Here is a 15852-nt window from a genome sequence, read left to right as displayed (position 1 = left end):
TTCAAAGTTTTTCTTCTTTTTTTTTTACAGTAAAAGATGAAGAGATGCTCTAATGAGATGCCAAATATTATCTAAATTTTTATGAAGTACAGGAAGATTCAGTATTTAAATTTAGGCTGAATAATTATTTGTTTTTCCAAACAAATATCTTACATGTCTTACAGCTTATCGCACTGACATAATATCTATGATCACTTTTCTGGAGTTAATCTGAGAAGGTAAAAATACAAATGAAAATACACACACAAATTTATATATTAGGTTTACATATACAAAATTATTTTTAAAATATAATGGTCATGGTAGTCGCATATGTATAGTGGCCATGACTGCCTTATGTTGTGTATATTATGAACTTTAAGAAAAAGCCCATGACTCACATTTTCTTAAAGTATGTCCTATCTTTATGATGTTATAAATAATGTTTTAATTAAAGCCTCTGATAATACTTATAGGTGCTATGCAACTCAAATTTGTTAACATTTGAGCACTCTCTTTAAAATACTTATGGTTTAATACATGGATGCACAAAAACTGTACATATATACAACCTGATATTTCGATATATCTATGCATCCATAAAACTATTGCCACCATCAGGATGATGAATACGCCCATTCCCCCAGACATCTCCCACGCCCATTTATGATCCATCATGTCGCCTCTCCTCACCTCTGCTCCACACTCAGGCATTTCAGCGTAATTCTTTCACACTTTGGATAATCCATTATGATGATACATGCATCAATTCTTCTTTCTTTGTTATTAAATATATATGCTATAATTGGTCCATCCATTCACTTATTGATAAACATTTGGGCAGCTTTCAGTATTTGGTCAGTACAAAATAAATCTGTCTATAAACATTCATGTGCAAGGCTTTATGTAAATATATTCTTTTATCTCCCTTGGGTGAACATTTAGGAGTGGAATGTCTAAGTCATTTGAGTGGTAAAACTGAAAAACTGTTTTCCAAAATAGTTGTATCATTTCACATTTTCACCATTAGTTCTAATGTGTGGTGATATGTATGCTTTTAACTTGCCTTCTCTTAGCACTAATGATGTTGAACATTTTCCATCCATATATCTTGCTTTGCAAAATGTCTGTTTAAATAGCCTGCCTATTTTTATTGTTTTATTATTAAGATTTTTTGTATGTGTATTTTGGACAAAGTATTCCATCAGATATATGATTTTTCAGACATTTTTTGTTATCTTTTTTGTTCCTTTAATGTTATAATTTGAAGGGTCTTTTAAAGATTTTTTATTTATTTATCTTTAGAGGGGAAGAGAAGGAGGGAGGGAGAGAAATATCAATGCATGGTTGCCTCTTGTGCATCCCCTGCTGGGAACTGGCCTGCAACCTGGGCATGTGCCCTGACTGGGAATCGAACCATGATCCTTTGGTTCACAAGCCCATGCTCAATCCACTGAGCTGCACCAGCCAGGGCTAATTTGAAGGTTTTTAAATTAATTTTTCTTGAGAATTATGTGTTCCCTATTATAGTTTAAAATAATTGATTAATGTAAGGCCATAAAAATTTTCTGAAATATGTCCTTATAGAAGAATTATAATTTTGGTTCACATTTAGGATGAGGGTCCATGTTGAATAAGTTTTATATATTGTGGGGTATGAATTAAAACAGTTTTGTACATAGATATCTGACTGTACCAGCAGAATTTGTTCAAAGATTATTTCTCAACTGAATTCCTTTCTCACCTTTGCAAGCACTCATTATTTATATTAATGATTATATTTCTGGACTTCATTTTTTTCATTGCTCTATTTCTATAGGTTAAGACTAATGCCAATTAATTTTAAGTAGTTTAGTTTTGTAATAAGTCTTAAAATCTGGTAACATTATTATACTTTGTTCTTTCAAAACAATTTTGGTTATTCTAGGTTCATTTCATTTACATATGAGTTTTAGAATTAGTTTTGCAATTTCTACAATAAGTCTGCTGGGATTTTAAATATGATTATAATAAATCTATAGCTTAATTTGGGGTGAATTGAAATTTTAACAATATTGCATCTTCTATCCCAAGAGCCCAAAGATACGGATTAAAGTGCTCTTCTGAGACATCTCAGGACCTAGTCCTCTAGGCTCAGAGATTCACTGGGATAGCTCGCAGGATTCAACCTACAGTCACATGAATGCCTATATTTTTTGTTTTGTTTTGCCTTGCTTTGCTTTTTTTTTTTTAGTCAAAATGATGATAGCACAATCAGAAAAGGAAGTAATGCACAAGCAAAATTCCAAGGGTAACCTTATGCAAACTTCCAAGAGTCTCTTTCCATTGAAGTCATACAAGACACAATTTCCTCTGCAATTAGTTGTGACAAAGCGTGTGAATTGTTGCCAACCAGGAAAATGTCTTAGGACTGAGTGCCCAGGACTTCTTTTTTGTGGAGGATTCATAACATAAGCAGCCTCTACTTAGCATATACCAGAATTACAGACTCCCAGAAGGAGAGCAGGTATTCAGTATTAACCACACTACTTATACAGTTTAGGTGCAGGGAACAACTCATATTAATTAACGGTAAGAACCCTCTTGAAATCTCAGACAAAAGTCAAGAGCCAATCTTGCAGGCAGGACTGCCTATTCAAGGAGAGTGGTTCAGGCCTACTGTGTTAATTCCTTTCTGTTCAAGTGCTGTAAAGAACATTTAGGTAATTAAATTAAAGAAAGTCACTTTCCCAATGTCCTAAAATCAAAGTTAAATGGAATCTATAAAGGCTGTACCATCTACATTTATAGCTTTTATCTGATTTTCACAAGATCTATCCTAAGAAGCATGCAAACACCTTGATAACCTTACAAACAATTTTAGGTGAAATTTATCTAAAAATGTTAAACATGATAATATTTTGAATATATGTGTTGTTGGTATACATACAATCAATTATAAGTAACATATTTTAATGTATTTATATTATGCTCTCTATTTATTATTTTTTATTTTTATGAATATAGGTATGTCTTTCATAAATTATCTGAGAATGACACAAAATACAGATTTCTGTGACTCGTAGAGTTGATACATACATATATCAATAATTACACTGATGTAATTAGTTTTAAATCATTTGACCTCGTATTAATCCTTTAACTTTAGATAATGATTTTACTGGACATTATTTTGAACAATAATGTTATTGATAATGTGAAATGTAAACACTTCAAAGAATTTCATTGTTATTTATATTATTGCAGAAGCAAATGTCTTCTCTGCTGAATTTACCAATGATACTCTATTTCCCACTGGTTGATAATATCTAAATGGTAGAGTCCTTGTGCATTTATTAAATTTTTGGAAGTTTAACTATTTCTAACTGATACTATCAACAGTGGCCCTCTTTTATACCCAAACTAAACTTTAAGCAGCTAATTTCATTAGAGATGAATATATAATGAAAAGTAGTTTAATTTTGCTCTTTTTTGCTTTTTTTTCCAAACAGTAAGTTTTCCCTTTACCTGTTTTTTTTCCTTCATCAAATCCCTGGCTACCCTTGGAAGCACATTTCATGTTCCTTTGCTGTCTTACTCATTCAGTGAAACTCATATATAAAACATAATGTTCTTCATCTAGTAAACATGTTAAACTACAGGGGAATTGTCATGTTTTAAAGCAAAGTTAACCCTGACCCACAAATCACTTGCTAGTTGTAAAGAAACAAGTTCCTTCAGAGTGAAGCACTCTATCATGAATTATCTCAAACAAGAAACCAAACTTCACACCATCAATAGTGGGACACGCTGACCCTCTGGGCCTCCCCCCATGAGGCCCCGAGAAAGGGAATCCTATCACATCACCTCCTGATTGTCCCTCCAAAATTATTCCAACTAAATCTAATCATGAGGAAATAGAACTAATCAAATTGAAGGATTCTACAAAAAACATACATACAAACAAACTAGTCTGGATTCTTCCTTCATATAAATACAAATGACAAAATCTTCTTGATTAAAGGACATTATAGGGACATCACAAGTAAATGTAACGTGTGAATTTGATTGGATCCTGAATTCAAATATAAAGTCTACAAAGCATATTATCTGGATGTGGGGGAGATTTGCATTACAGCAGTTATAGTGTACCAGAGTCACGAGTGTGATAACTACGTTGCAGCTCTGTAGAAGCCCTTGCTCTTAGGGATACCTGCTGAAGTATTTAGGAGTGAAATGTGGTGGTTGAAAATAACTACCAATCTAGACAGCAACCATAGCATTAATAAACACACACAAATTATTCAGCAACTGTAGCATAAATACACTCACACATTATTCAGCAACTATAAACACAAGCACACACAAATGTGGCAAAAGATTAATACTCGGTGAAACAAGGTAAAGATTATTAGGTGTGTTTATTGCACTATTCTTGCAGTTTACTGCAGGATAAAAGAAAAGAATTCAAAATAGAAAGTTTGATGTGGACAAAATAAAGGCATCCCATGTATAAGGTCTTTCTTAGTAAGTATTTTGTCTTGGAAATAGACAACTTCCCTAACATGTCATAGAAATGTTCATGATGAATGAGAGTGAAATCTAAGAAAAAATGATAGTAGCATCATAAAATTTAAAAATAAGTTCCATGCCCTGGTTGGTGTGGCTCAGTGGACTGAGCATCGGGCTGTGAACCAAAGGTTCACTGTTTCAAGTCCCTGTTTGGACACATGCCTGGGTTGCAAGCCAGGTCCCCGGTAGGGATTGCATGATAGGCAACCACATCCTCTCTTTCTCTTTCCCTTCCCTTCTGTCTAAAAATAAATAAATGAAATATTTTTTAAAAGAAGCTTTAAAAATAAAATAAAATATAAATTCCAAGAGTACACTTAAAATTTTTTATTAGATGATGCTATATTAATAATGAAGATATTCATAATTATTTTATTTCCTTATAGAGTTACAGTTGAGTTTCAATTTTAGTATAGCATGTCTTCCAAGTTCACAAATCAAATAAAATATCCCTTTTATGTGAAGCCTAATCACCATCTTAAATGTTCGAAGCTGCCATGTAGAACTTCTGAGGCAAAAACTAAAGGAACTGAGAGTGGTGGCGGGACAATGGAGAAAACTGTATTTGAACATCAATAAAAATTTATAAAAAATAAATAAAAATAAAGTTAAAAGAAACATGTGAATAAAACTAGTTTGGATAATTCAAATCTCGAATTTAGAAGACCCAAAAAGTTGAATGAAACATATTTTTTTTATCAAAGTACCTAAAATTCTCAAAATTTCCTATTAAACTGAGATCATAGATACTTATTTTGTTTTAATTATAGATAAAACTAAATGTGAAAATGTTATATAAGAGCAGAACAGTATAAATAAATCAGAAATAAAGACATTTTTAAATTTTTCAGTCTTTAAATATAAATTGATGTTTATGAATTAATTTAAAATTCAGTAAAATGAATAACTCTCCTGTGTAAAGCATTTATAATTAAAAGTTATTTAAATCTTTGTTAAATAGAATTAAACAGTATATTTCTATACCAAATAAATATTCCTGAATTTAAAGGTTTATAATATGAAAATATTATAAACTTTCTAGTACAAGTAGTTATCATGGAGAGAACTTCTAAAATTAGAAATAAAAGTAAAGTTTAAAATGTCATGTATAAATAAAATATGAATATCCTCGAGACAGAAATAGTAAGTGGAAGATAAAAAAAAAATTACAGACACCCAGGAACAAATAATATGACTCAATAGATACATATTAGAAATAGTCTTTAAAAGAAAATTGAGGAAGCAAAAGTGGAAAAGAAGAATCATTTCAATAAGTAATAAGCTATCATTTTATATTCAGTAAGGTGATAATTTCTAAATAATATAAATAAAATATTTTTACTATGAATAGAACTCATGTCCATTATCATCACTCTATATTATCCAGTAACAAGAACCAAAAAGGTAGTTCTCTGCAATGATTAATCAGTTAAACAAATTAATCAGTTTGTACCCACCTGTGAACAAAGGCATGTTAGGCATCCCAGTGGCTCTGTGAATGTTCTTCCGTCCGCAGAAACCCGGTGTGAACCTGCCGGGCCTGAAGGGTCGCCTGGCCCAGAGCAAACTGATGATTGCCAGAGAGGGAGAGGGTAAAAGTGTGAAGGCGAATGAAAGGTACAAACTTCCAGATATAAATAAGTCACTGGGGTTCAATGTACAGCATAAGGAATATCATAATAACTTCATATGGCTACAGGTGATTACTGCACTTAATGATCCCAGCAATCACTTCATTAGAAATACAAATATTGAATAACTGCATTGTACAACTGAAACTAATATTATATTTTAAGTTAACTTCAAATGAAAAAGCAAGGTGCTTGAAGCAATTACTAGTCTTTATGGAGTTATATTTTTCTTGATTATCAACCTAGGTTCAAATCATTTCTAGTATATTGAGTAGTACAATAGTACACGTTACTTCATGTTGTAGACAGAGTTTCATAATCTTCTTCACTTAATGTTTAGGTTGTTTGGAATTAAAAGAAGACACCATTGAAAACCTCCTGGCTGCTGCGTGTCTGCTCCAGCTTCCCCAGGTGGTAGAAGTGTGCTGCCATTTCCTCATGAAGCTTCTGCATCCATCCAACTGTTTAGGCATCCGAGCATTTGCAGATGCTCAAGGGTGCATTGAACTAATGAAGGTGGCTCACAGCTACACAATGGTAAGGAAACTTCATAGTTTGAATGATAGAGACATAGCTATATTACCAGAGGTTCAAATAATTACTGTTATTGCACTGAACAACTTTTTAAAGCCTAATATAAATTTTACAAGCTTGGTACGTTTTTATTATGGGGCATTGTAAGTCATTACATAATGAATATTATTATCACTTAATTTATCTTTTATAGACCATATAGATACAGATATTGATTATTTGAGATTTTAAAAGTTGTTTAAAATAATTTTTCCTAACTGCTTCTGGCATATCTATCTTTATACCTCCACTTCCACAGCTACACTTTTTCCTTTCTTTTTTTTTTTGTATTGAAGAGTTAGCCATCTGGGCCATAACATTTTTTTACCTTGGGAGGACCTAGTGTATGTATGTATGTAAATACATACATTTATACATATAAATACATAGGTATTTTAATACCTTTATAGAGAGACTAAAAATTCTTTGCATTGCACACTTTAAATATGTGAACTTCAAGGAGTGAATTTTTTTGCAGTATCTTTATTCTAGAAAAAAGTTATTTATAACAATTTTATACTCATAGTCTTTCATACACTAGAAATATTCACTTTAAAAACACAACACCAGCTCTGGCATGTAGAAAGCACTATATAAAATGCTAGCCATTTTTGTTATTGTTACAATTATTAACATAATTAATAATTTGGTTAATATTATAAAGTATATAACTTTCCCTTTCCAACTCAAGTAAAGAATTTATATGAGATAGCTTATTAAGCTTTATAGCTGTTGTTTATTAAAAAGCACTTGTATTGAGCCCTGGCTGGTGTAGCTCATTAGATTGAGCTTGGGCCTGTGAACCAGAGTATCATGGTTCGATTCCCAGTCAGGGCACATGCCTGGGTTGCAGGCCAGTTCCCAGTGGGGAACACACAAGAAGCAACCATACATTGGTATTTTTCTCCCTCCACCCTTCCCTTCCCCTCTAAAGATAAATAAATTAAATAATTTTTAAAAAAGCACTTGTTTTGAGATTGAACACCTTTTCAAACCATTAATGACATTCAGTCATTTAAAAGTCTCCCAGCTGTTTTTCTTAGAATTTCAATGTTATTTTAATTATCTTCTTTAATCATTTAAGCAGATTAGTAAATTAAATGAAAACATAGAAACACAAAGGACATACATGCTTCATAGTTCTACTGTCAAATTATTCTTTCGAAATATTTCATGACAAGGCAGAGCACTGCTACTGAAATTGTACCAACCATGTGAAATCAGTGAACATACTTCATCCACTAAAATATCAAAGTCAGACGCAGTCATTTAATTATGCACATTTCATTACAATTAGTTGCTGCTGGCTTAGCTAAGCCAAAGAACAATATGCTTCCATATCCACAGGGCTAATGGTCCCTTCTGGTCTAGTTTGAAATTGTTAATTTAGTAATAAAAATGGTTTTCTTGCAGCTGCTTAGACTTTTTTGCAATTTGTCACACAATAATAATGATATTTTTTTATTTAGGCACTTTTAAATGTTTGCCTTAAAGTAAAATGTATTTAAAACAGAAGCAAAGAAGAATTCTAGCTGATGTGCAACATTCTAAACAATGGGATTTTAACTTATTTTTGAAATTCTAAGTGAATTATATATTATGTTGTGTCTGTTAAAACTTACATGATTTTAAATTCTTTTAGAAGCATACGACTCCAGTATTTTCTAGATGTTCATGGGTTATTATTTTAGTGAAGAAAATGTACTGATCAGTTGTCTTTGTTTCTGATCCTTGTTTAACTATGTGCATGCTCTCATTGAATCTATCCAATCGGTGATTTGAAAGTATATCTATTATGCTAAATTTTTTTCTTGTGAACTACTCTAATAGCAAATCATCCCAGTTTTCCTAATGCCTCCAGGACTAAATTAACTTCTTTATTTTTTCTAATTATGTGTTCTTTGTTTATTTCACAAGAAAATTTATTTCTGTTCTAATTTTCTTGCTAAGATTTTTAGATATGCACTTGACCTTCAAAGTCTAGACCTTAACTTCTTGTCTCTATGTGCTTGCTATTTATATTCTTTGCTAGTTTTCCTTTGGAAATTTCATTCATTTATTTTATTTCAGCTACTCACGTTGGTGTAGATGATTCCAAAACCTATCCAGAGAAGGTTTCCTAGCTCAGCAGTGCTTCATACACAAACTGCTAAGAAATTTTTATTGCAAGTTCAATATTACACAGAAGGATGAAACTAATTCTAAAACACTTAAATTTTAGCTGTATAGATATACAGGTAACAACAAAATAATGGAAGGAAATAGCCCCCCCGTACTCTATTAATCATATTTCATTATGAGGCCTATGTTCAATTCTGTACATCACATTTTAAAAACATTAGAGAAAGACAAGCAGAGACAGGTGAGAATAACAAGAACAGTAAATGTTTTATCATTTCATGTGAAGAAAAAGTGGGCAAAACTACAGGTACCTGTGGGCATGAAAATAGCTGTCTTCATGTATTTGACAGAATGTACTTGGATCCAAAAAAGTAGCATTTCAGTATTTCTTTTTGTTTGTTTTAGTAGTATAATCTGCTCAAAATTAATACATAAAATAATAATATTAGAGTTGATCTGCTGTGAGTGGAGATGGATGAAAAGTCCAGGGTCCACTTTAGTCTTCTCATCTTCCTTTCTCTTCTGCGTTGTCTATTTCCACTGATGGTTAGTGCCACTTCCCTCCATGGTCAGCTTTGCCTTTATAGGAGTCCCCTTGAACTGCATGTCCCCAAAATCCTCTCTCCTTATGGTTTTGGGTTAGAATTTTCCAATAAAATTATTCACACAAGAAATGGAAGGTGGGACACAACAGGAAGTTATTGTTCTCCACACGCAGTGGCTGGCAGACATGCGAGCAGGTGGAAAGTTCAAATAACTTCTAGGGCAGCCCTTGAAAGTGATTTCCTTCACCATTGCAGACTGAGAAAGTTGATGGGAGTCTTCCACAGGTTCTTAAAGAATGCAGCACCTCTCTGCAGTGTTTTTGAGAAGAATTCACATTAAACTGAAAGTTGAGGTTATTAGTAGAAAAATCCTTAACCTTCACTTCCACAGCTCTACGCAACACCTGCTGGTTTTCAATTTTCTATCCACAGCTTCCTTATGTAGATCATGGAGCAGTTTGTCTTCCTAATCCAACAATGTCTTCAACACATAACCCAACTGAGCCATTCTAAAAATATTTTGATAAGCATGGTCCTCCACACCTAGCTTCTAAACTGCTACATAGATATATTTTCTCAAAAAATAGAATTTTACCCTTCTTCAATGTGTGCTATGAATTTCCTTCACTTGTACTTAACCTGTGATATTTCTTTTGTCTGGAATCTCTGGTATCTAATTCTAAATGGCTTTTCCATTCTCAAATCAAATTCATCCGTGAATAAAAAAAATACCTTATATCTTTTCTTGGAATCTTTTCTCTCGTTTGAATTTTTAGTATTCATCTTCTGATGATTATGTAATATCATGACAAACTAACTCCCTTATACTGTACAATTAGTTATATTTTTGGGGGGGTTTTGTTTGTTTTTTTAAGATTTTATTTATTTATCTTTAGAGAGGAAGGAGGGAAGGAGAGAGGGAGAGAAACATCAATGTGTGGTTGCCTGTCGTGTGTCTCCTGCTGGGAACTGGCCTGCAGGGAATCTGCCTGCAACCCAGGCATGTGCCCTGACTGGGGATCGAACCGCGATCGTCTGGTTCACAGGCCCGCGCTCAATATTTTTTGTTTTTATGACTGGTCCTCATAATTACCTTGCAAACTCCTCTGTGACAGAAAAAAGCTTTCCACTGTAATCTGTTTTGGTCCAACAAAGTACTTAGTACTTTGTAATGTATAAATTAACCCCCACAGTTCCTTGGATACTTTTTCAGGACTGTGATTCCTAGCAGTCCTGTATTCCTTCAACAAGATCACACATGGTTTTCCTCTAATTTTCTTTCCAATATTGTTTTCTACCATTACTTTCCTTGTTCACACAGGTTTAGCCACACTAACCTGATTACTGTTTTTAACTACACAAAGCAGACTCTCACCTGATGATTTTTGTTTTTTTCTTCCCTGGGTCAGAAATACTCTTCTACCAAATACTTATATCTTTTCTTCTCTGCTTTATTCATATCTCTGCTCAAATGCCACTTCCACAGAAATCTCTTCTGGGGGGTTTATATAAAGAGACACTGACTTCAGAATGGTCTTATCCCCTATACTCTTTATAGTGCTTATTAACTTGTGGCTTTGTTATATATACAAACAGTTACTGCTACTGTTGTCCACCTCCATCATTAATCAGGTAGATAGGCTCCTTGGCGGCACTTTTTAAAACTTCTTCAGAGAGATTGTGGTAACCCTGAGCTTCTGCCATTGTGTTTGATGGCAATGCTTACCACTGCTGGAGCTGGTAGTGCACACACAGTTCAGTGTCTAGTGTGTATCAGGTGTGTCTCTGGATGACAAACATACTTATTTAGTCTAAAACTTTGAAAACCATTGCACATTTCATGTTATTTCCATTTTTTAAATGATAAAATAATGTTTAGGGGTGTTAAATAATTTACCCAAGAACGACAGAGGAGAACAGGGTAGAATGGGGATTTAAACTTATTATTGTCTCATTACAAATGTCCTGCATTATCTAATATGCTAAAAAATGTAGAGTGATTATTTTTTACCCATAGCAATGTCAGGTTTCTCATATCCAGAACACTTGAAAATACAGATTACTTGACAAAAATTGATATTATAAACCCAAAACATAGATGATACCAATGAAATTCTTTAAATGTTGATTCCTTGGGGTTTTGTTGTTCTTTCTCTGTTTACGTTACTCTCACTTTTTGGCTGGTGCTGCCAGAATGGCAGGAAACATTTCACAGTGTTTATGCTGGAGGCGGAAGCTGTGGCAACAAGACTAATTAAAGGTGACCACGTTCAATCAGTCGTCTTAACAGGTCGAAGTCACAGAACTCAAGCATAAAAGCTTCCAGAGTCATTGCCAGAGTAGCTGCCCTTTCAGAATCTAGTACTGTAAAAAATCCTGCACAGACACCATTCATTTGTCCTTCAAAGCCATTAGGACAATAAGAGAGAAAAAGAACAAACTTTATGTGGTTTCTGGTCATGATTTTGAAATACCTGGCATTTCTTATGCCTTCTAGCAAGCTGCATACTTTTTATCGTTACCAACAATCCTTCATATAACCCATAAATTAGAGTTTCCTTTGGCAGAATAAATATAACTTCATATATATTTTTTTCTTTTCTAAGTCATCAAAATACAGTTCTGGTTAAAAATATGTTTCCTCAGAACTATTATGTGATGCATTAGTGTTAAATTTTTTTAATGTTATCTTCTTTTTCTTATAATCCTAACTTTGTGTTACTCCTTTTCATATATATATGAGCAATGAGCAATGAATTTAAGTTCATATATAAATATCAAGTTGCAATTTGTCAAATTTTGACTAGCAGAATTGCTGGGGAGGTCAGAAAGAAATGAAGTCAGGGTGGGTATAATGAGTGGCTTGAAGAACAACTGCCATTGATGCTTAATGTCCACAGGCAATAAGCATGTGTAAGCTTGGCTAGAGAGAAGCTTCCTTTTATTCCTGTTTTTCTTTACTTGTTTTATTCCTGTTTTTCTTTACTTGCCCTATTGCTGAATTAGACTCCCATCTCTTTAAAGGCAGTGTTTGTGTTCTCATATTCATTGATAAAATATCAATCTACTGGCTAAAACTGAATATTGATTTGAGTAAAGCATTTTTAAAAAATTAACTTTTAATTCTGCTTAGTGTCACACACAAAAGGTATTTAAATCATGCAGAATTGATAGGGGTGTATAATAAATAGTAGTATTGTTAGCATAGGTAGTTAGGTAGTTATTAATAAGGAAGAAAGCAGAGGGAATCAGATATTAAATTTAATATACTGGGAAGCTGAATCAGATATTAGGACAGCATTCCATTAAGCTACTAGGAAGCTATAGCATTTACAGACTGATTTGCACACTCCAGGGGTCTGCTGCAGAGGAGCTTTAGTCCTGGAAGCAGAAAGGAAATCTCCCCAGGGGAGCTGCTGGCTGGGTACTGAATTATCAGAGAGAGGGGGCGGGGAAAACTCCTCTGCTAGCACATGCACAATAGAAATCAGATGGCAGAACTTTCTGGTGTGGGCAATAGAAATCAAGATGGTACACGGAGAAGTGTTTCTACTTTTGGACATGCTCAGTTCAGAGGCAAAATAGGTGACGAAAAGGAGCAGAGTGTGGCGTGAGAAAAACTGGAAAGGTAATCAGATCGCATAGAGGGCATGGAACTACAGTGGGTCCCAGAAAAGGGATTGGTCTGGAGGAGGGCTGGACTCGAGCTCCAGAAGAATCAGTTAGTTGGGTTGAATGATTTGAATGGCACCCTGATCATCACTGAGAACCAAGAAAATATATGGAGGATTAACAGAAATCTTAGGGCAGTTGCTACTGAGCCTGACTGCCCCGGTGTGTTATATTCCTTTAAACCCCAATAAAATTTTACCACCACATTTAAACTTTTCCACACTTGTGTCAATTGAAATTCTTTTCTCTCAACACCACAAAAGAACTTGTTTTCACAGGTAACAATATTATAATAAACAATTATTCACTCATGTAATTGTGGTTTAACTATATACAACTTTTAATAGTAAAAGTTCTATAAATTATCTACAATTTCATATGCATTTACAACAGTTTAAAAAGACTAAGCATAATCACAGGGTATCCAATGAAAATTATAAATCTTTTAAGTGTTCATTTTAGGCACAGTCCATTTCTTCTATTCATATGATTCTCAATTATGTTTCCATTTCAGGCTTGTATATCCAAACTTAAGATCATTTTATTTTAAGAAATGTGACCTGCTTTTTTGTTGATAATGAAGATAATGTAATATTAATTTACTTGAGAAGTGTTTCATTCACTTTAAAGATTTTTTCACTTACATATTTTAATTTTACTAATTCATTTTATTAATTCCATTGATCTATTTCTAAAACGCAAAGTTATGTAAAGTCAAAAATACACAAAATTTATTAAAATGTATCAGGTTTTTAAAAATGGTCTAGTAGATTTAAGTTTTTGCAGGGTTGCTCTATGTCTTGAATTAATGCTATGGCAACAACATAATAAAGTGTCCAGAAGAAACACTAATGTTAAAAACTCTCCTATAAACACACGTCTAAAGGATTCTCAGTATAACTTGTAAGTCGTCCCTAAGTGTGTAACAATTCAGAACACTTAATCAATAAAATGTCTTTCTGCAATAAGCAACATGCCTACATTGTGCAAATAGTTCAGCAAGGGCTTCCAGTATGATGTCAGAAGGAGGTAAAGCCAGAAACTTTTTTCCCTTTTTAGTTTGTAAAGCCCAGTTTAAAAACAACAAAGAAAGATCAGTAATTTACTTTTGTTCAAGTGAGAAAAAAAAGTGTAATTTTTATGCAGGTCAAAATCTCACTTTATTACAATAATTTGTACAAGATGAATAAATATTGTAAAATATTTATATTTTCCGATGAGGTAATAAATCAAATTATAAGACTAAATTCTTGTTATGCTTGCCTTTTAAATTTTTCTTTTAATGTGATTTCTCTGTTAAAGATATACTTGTACTTAAGAATTTTTTAAATTTAAATTATTGTATTATCATTCATTTACAGTTTTTCATATTTTCTCCCCACCCCCCCTCAGCCCCTCCAAACCCACCTCCCTCCCTTGCTTCTGTGCTTAAGAATTTTTTACAGTAATTTTCTAAAAGAGGCATAAAAGGAGATGAATCAGTTCTAGTTCACAAGAAACATGACAAATGATTCTGTGCCCGAAGGGAAACCCAGTCTGCTTTTTGTACACAAGGCAGAGTAGAGATGGGTAGATCATTGCCTTAAAAGAATGCTTTCAGAAATGCAATGTACAAACAGACAAATTCAAGAAAAAAATAACTTTTAGAAGAGAATGAGATGCTCCCCCAGGCCCCAGGTTACTCTAAATATATGATCATTATGTACAGGGAGAGCTACACTACATGCCTCATGAAGTAACATCCGCATCTGACTTGTTCATTGCTATATTCTTAGTTCCTGTATAGCACCTTTCTCATTTTAGACACACAATAAATGTTTGAATAATAAGTATGTGCATATGTTAATAACTTAAAATATATTAAATTTTTATCAATTTAAGTGGAATATTATAAATATTAATACTGTCAAGTGACATATGTTATCCCTATTCCACAATAATTAAAAATACTCATAGTGTGCCTAATTTTACTTTTCATACCTCTTTATTTAAATATATGTGTAAATAAATATATACATACAAGATGCACATATGATCTTTAGAGTTCTTCAAATTTATTGGTTATTTCAAAATAATTCAACAGGTAACACATTCCATCTACTATGTGTGCATATATTTAAGTTTTCAGTGGACCTATTTTATATTCAAAAGTTGATATTTTTAGTACTTCATAATGATATTTTTAATACTTCAAATGAAAACTGTTCTTATTTAAATTTAGATTTCATTGAAGGTCGTCAATCTATTAAGGGATAATTATAAAACTGGTGGCACAATATAAAGGACACATTCTAAAAAGATAATTAACACTAGACTATGTTTCATTGTCATATATGATTGGAAGTTACATAAAAGGACATATTATGAATGATTAAATAGTGCTGGATAGTAGTAAATGGAAATCACCAAAAATCCGAAGAGTGGGATTCAGCTCCTGACCTTTCTAAGTAAATTCAACAAACTGTATACTTTGTGGTGGGACTTATTCTAATAAGCACTCATAACTCTGTTGTCATTTTTATGTAAGACAATGTTTATTTCAGAAAGATTAAAAGGCATGTCAGTTAAGTTAGTGTTATATAATTCATAAGTAGTAACTGGTCTTTCTTGAAAATGAGGAAGATTAAACACTTTTTAAACAAATTGAACTCTTTTATCAACATGAAATCTAAGTAAATTTATTTAAGATTGAATAAATTTCAAGCCAGATACTCTATGATTCTATCATTTGTTGAACATAATTTGCATTTTAATTGGATTTAAAGTTAAAAGAACATGAA

The 15852-nt window shown here is 32.8% G+C and overlaps 1 protein-coding gene across 2 annotated transcripts in view; it reads left to right on the top strand.

Moving 5' to 3' along the window:
• The window catches only part of KLHL1 (kelch like family member 1), a 326182-nt gene that overhangs the window by 149116 nt on the left and 161214 nt on the right, over window positions 1-15852 (top strand). For both annotated transcript variants that reach the window (XM_053665578.1, XM_053665576.1), the window contains one exon: window positions 6502-6698. In XM_053665578.1, coding sequence (XP_053521553.1) covers window positions 6502-6698 — 197 coding nt within the window. The remainder of the gene's footprint in view (window positions 1-6501; window positions 6699-15852) is intronic.

This window comes from Artibeus jamaicensis, unplaced genomic scaffold (assembly GCF_021234435.1).
Source record: "Artibeus jamaicensis isolate MK-2021 breed Jamaican fruit bat unplaced genomic scaffold, CSHL_Jam_final contig_415, whole genome shotgun sequence".
NCBI lineage: Eukaryota > Metazoa > Chordata > Mammalia > Chiroptera > Phyllostomidae > Artibeus > Artibeus jamaicensis.
This window is presented reverse-complemented; position numbering and strand designations above follow the sequence as displayed.